The sequence below is a fragment of the Saprolegnia parasitica genome (assembly GCF_000151545.1).
Source record: "Saprolegnia parasitica CBS 223.65 unplaced genomic scaffold supercont2.358, whole genome shotgun sequence".
In the NCBI taxonomy this organism is placed as follows: Eukaryota; Oomycota; class Saprolegniomycetes; order Saprolegniales; family Saprolegniaceae; genus Saprolegnia; species Saprolegnia parasitica.
In genome coordinates this window covers 1-3473 of record NW_012156752.1, presented here as the reverse complement: position 1 = coordinate 3473, position 3473 = coordinate 1, and the positions used below count along the sequence as shown (strand labels likewise).

The 3473-nt window shown below is 64.3% G+C and overlaps 2 protein-coding genes across 2 annotated transcripts; one reads left to right on the top strand and one right to left on the bottom strand.

Moving 5' to 3' along the window:
- Positions 1-147: 147 nt before the first annotated feature.
- SPRG_16714 (hypothetical protein) lies at positions 148-2382 on the top strand (the record flags this gene model as incomplete). The annotated part of the gene is made up of 1 exon (XM_012356029.1): positions 148-2382. The coding sequence occupies one exon, from the start codon at positions 148-150 to the stop codon at positions 2380-2382; it is 2235 nt and encodes a 744-aa protein (XP_012211419.1).
- Positions 2383-2575: 193 nt separating this feature from the next.
- Positions 2576-3427, bottom strand: SPRG_16713 (hypothetical protein; the record flags this gene model as incomplete). Its single annotated transcript, XM_012356028.1, has 1 exon — positions 2576-3427. The coding sequence occupies one exon, from the start codon at positions 3425-3427 to the stop codon at positions 2576-2578; it is 852 nt and encodes a 283-aa protein (XP_012211418.1).
- Between the last annotated feature and the right edge of the window lie 46 nt (positions 3428-3473).

The window sequence follows — 3473 nt, the reverse complement described above, 5'->3', positions numbered from 1 at the left end:
CGCCGCAACGCCGACTTGGCCTTTCCCTGTCCCGTCGAAAGCTGTGGCTTTGCGCACCCGAAGCTGTATGTTGTCCAGAACCACACCGAGCAGGCACACGACCTCGAGGTGGTGCGCGCGGCGCCTCTGGACGCTACCGACGAGGCCATGGTTGCTGGCTCCAAGTCGGGGCTCGTCGTGCCCATCCAGCGCGGTCGGAACGGTACGCTCGAGTGCCCCCAGCACAGCTGCACCTTTGAGACCGACGAGGTTGCGTCCTTGGCCGTGCACACCGAGGCGCGCCACGAGCTTGGGATTGCAATCGGAGCGCCGAGCACCATCGACGGCGAGCACGTGCGAGAAGCCCGCGTCCAGCACATGCTTTCTGCGCACGACGGTCGTCACTTGCTGCATGCGATCGACGCAACGCCGCCGCACAGGAGCCTTGCATCCACGCATGTTGCATCGTTGACCGCGTCGACGCAGCGGCCATCGCCAGAGACCAACGGCGCCATCATGCTCCCGATATCAAACGCGCTTCCAGCGTCACCGACCCACCGGCAATCGATGGAGCCGACGCCCGCAACGACACTGCACCCGGACGAACCAGCGACAGGCCATGTCCCAACGACTTCATCGCCGCGTCGTGTCGCTGTAGCCTTTCGAGCGACGCAACTCACTGCAATGGCCTTTAAGCTCACCTCCTCCGCCGTGTTCGGGCCCGTCGCAGCGACCACAGAAGAGACCACATCGATCGCGCCGCCCATGACTCCTCCGTCGCCGCGACCGCGCGACGTCTTTGCCGCAAGCGCAGAAGAAGTGTCCTCGGCCGAGCGCTCCAACACTTTGCTGGTGCGACAGGAAAACGCGGAGGCGGCACCGACGTCAAGTGCGGCGACGTCCAGTGATGCACCGGGGCACGAACCAAAATCGATCCCCGCCGCGCCGTGTACACCGCCTGTCGACGCGTCGTCCGAGCACGACGTGCTGACAGCTGTCTCGTCGCCCTCCGAGACGCAAGGAGCGTCAACTCACGTGCTGAGTGCGCCGGTTGAGGCGTCGCCGCCGCTGTCGCAGGGCGCGGACCTCGGTGGTGACGACAATCTTGATGGCCACGATGGAGACGACGGCCTCGACTTTGAAGAGAAGCCTCTCGACTTTGAAGAGAAGCCTCGACTCGCTGGTTTGGATGCAGTGCCATCGATCCTCGACGCGTCGTCCGAGCACGACGTGCTAACGTTTACGCCGCCAGAGGAAGAGGCAGTGCAGCAGCAGACGTTCCTAGAACTCTCGTCGCCGCCATCGCCCGGCGCGGATTTTAAAGACGACGTCGACTATCTCGATGACGACGTCGACTATCTCGATGACCACGACGAGCCTTGCGTCACTGCGTCCATCGTTCAAGGGTCGGCCACGGACGCTCTGCCCGAGGCGATGACGACAAGCGGCGTGCCGACGTCCCAAACACTGGCACACGACATGGCACCATCATCGCCTGCGGCCAAAGGTGTCTACTGCCCCGACTCGCCTCGGACGCCGATACGGGCCTCGGCGCCGTTGGCCAGCCTCGCGTACCGCCCCGAGACGCCCGAGACGCCGTCGCTGCCGCCGACGCCGGACGTCGCACCGACCCCAAGCCCCTTTCACAACCTGCGTCATTCGGTGCGCCCGACACCGCCGCGCCGCAGCAGCTACCACTCGGACGACGACGACGACCAAGATGTTTCGCCGCTGCGGGGACGTGGACCGGCGCGGCGATCGCTCGCGGGCCTGTCGTCGAGCGAGAGCTCCGCGTCGCCGCCGCGTCAGCGCCCGCTCGAGCCGTTCGAGTGTCCCGAGGCAACGTGCAACTACGAGCACGTCGACTTCAATATCTTCCAGTTTCACTGCTTCCGCGAACACGGCTTGCACATTCGCGAGGAATCGGACGACGAAGAGGATGTCGTACTCGAGCAGCCGCCGCCACCGCCAATGCCTCAACAACGCTCTCGCAAGTCGACCAAGGCTCCCGTCCAGCCGCGGGCCACGACCGCAGTCAAGCCAGTCCCCACACGACTGCCAAAGAAGGTCAAGGCGCCGTCGCCGCCGTCGAGCCCGGACGTTGTCTTGGTTCGGCCGGTGATTGCGCTGCACAAGAACGCAGCCGGCGAGTACTCGTGCCCGACGCCGACATGCCCGTACAAGAAGACGACGTCGATCTCCAACCTGAAATCGCACTGCAAGGCCAAGCACGCGTACGATGTGAAGAAGGCCGACGATGTGCCATCGCTGCCTAAACGCGGGCGCAAGCGCCCGTTTGTCAACGCAACGCTCCTGGACAGCGACGGCCCATCATCGACCAAGTACATCCGCTTCCTCGAGGCGCTCGAGCCTGGCCAAGAAGTGTATTTCGACGTCACCTAGCACACGCGATGACCGTTGGTGTTATTTAAGTGGTTGAAGCTCCGACTGCAATCGTTCGAGCGCGTCGTAAAGTCGAGTTCCACTGCGTTGCGCGTTGCGGTATGCAGGTGTAGAGTGGTGGGTTAAAACGTGCTCAAGGCGGGCCGACGGGGCCGCTTCCATTCATTAGATACGAAAACGACACGTAGTACACTTAGAGCACCGCTTCACGACCACGCACGTTCAGCTGCGTTGGCGCCTCGACGTCCGCCGTCGCATCGGTAGTGTCGTCGAGAATCGGATCTTCGGGCGGCACGCCGGCCATGTCGAGAGGAGTCACGACTTCGTACGAGTCCCACTTGCTCTCTCTCGCACTGGCGGCCTCGGCCGTGTGGAAGCCCGATGCGTACTCGGCCGGCGTTTCAAGACCGTCGCTCATCGCGTTGCGCTTCTTGACGCCGACGACGACGAGTGCGACGGCGGCCACGAGACCGACGCAGACGCCAATGATGCCCCACGGCGCACCGGCGTCGTCGTCCGTGGTGATGCCGTCGGCCGTCGACGCCACCGAGACGGTCACCGGCGCCGACGTGTTGGTTGCCACCGGTGCGATTGTCGCCGGGGCCGTCGACTGGTTTTGCAACTGCACGATGACCTCGTTGAGCGCAATGCGCTCCTTGTTGAGCGTCTCTTGCTCTCTCTGGAGCTCGGCGCGCTCTTGAGCGATTGCGCGAAGCTCGCCTTGGATTTGCGTCGCGCCGGCGGGCGCCGGCGAGCCAAGGACTGGTTGGCTGTTACTGGACGTCGGGGCTGTCGTCGTCGGCGTCAACGACGTCGGTGGCGGCGACGTCGTGCCGTACAGGCGGTTGCGCTGCTCCAGCGCCACACGCTCAGCGACGGCCCGCGCAACTTCCTGGGCTACGTCTTGGGAAATGGCTTGCTCGAGCTGCTGCTTGACATAGTCTTCAAGCCCCGCGGGGAGCTGTTGTTGCTGCTGGGCAGTAACGGTGGACGAGAGAACCACTGCAGCGACGGCCGCGAGCCACAGGACGGAAGTCGGGCGCATGCTTCTTGCAGGTAGATTGGAAATGGGCGCTGAGCTCGTGGCGCCG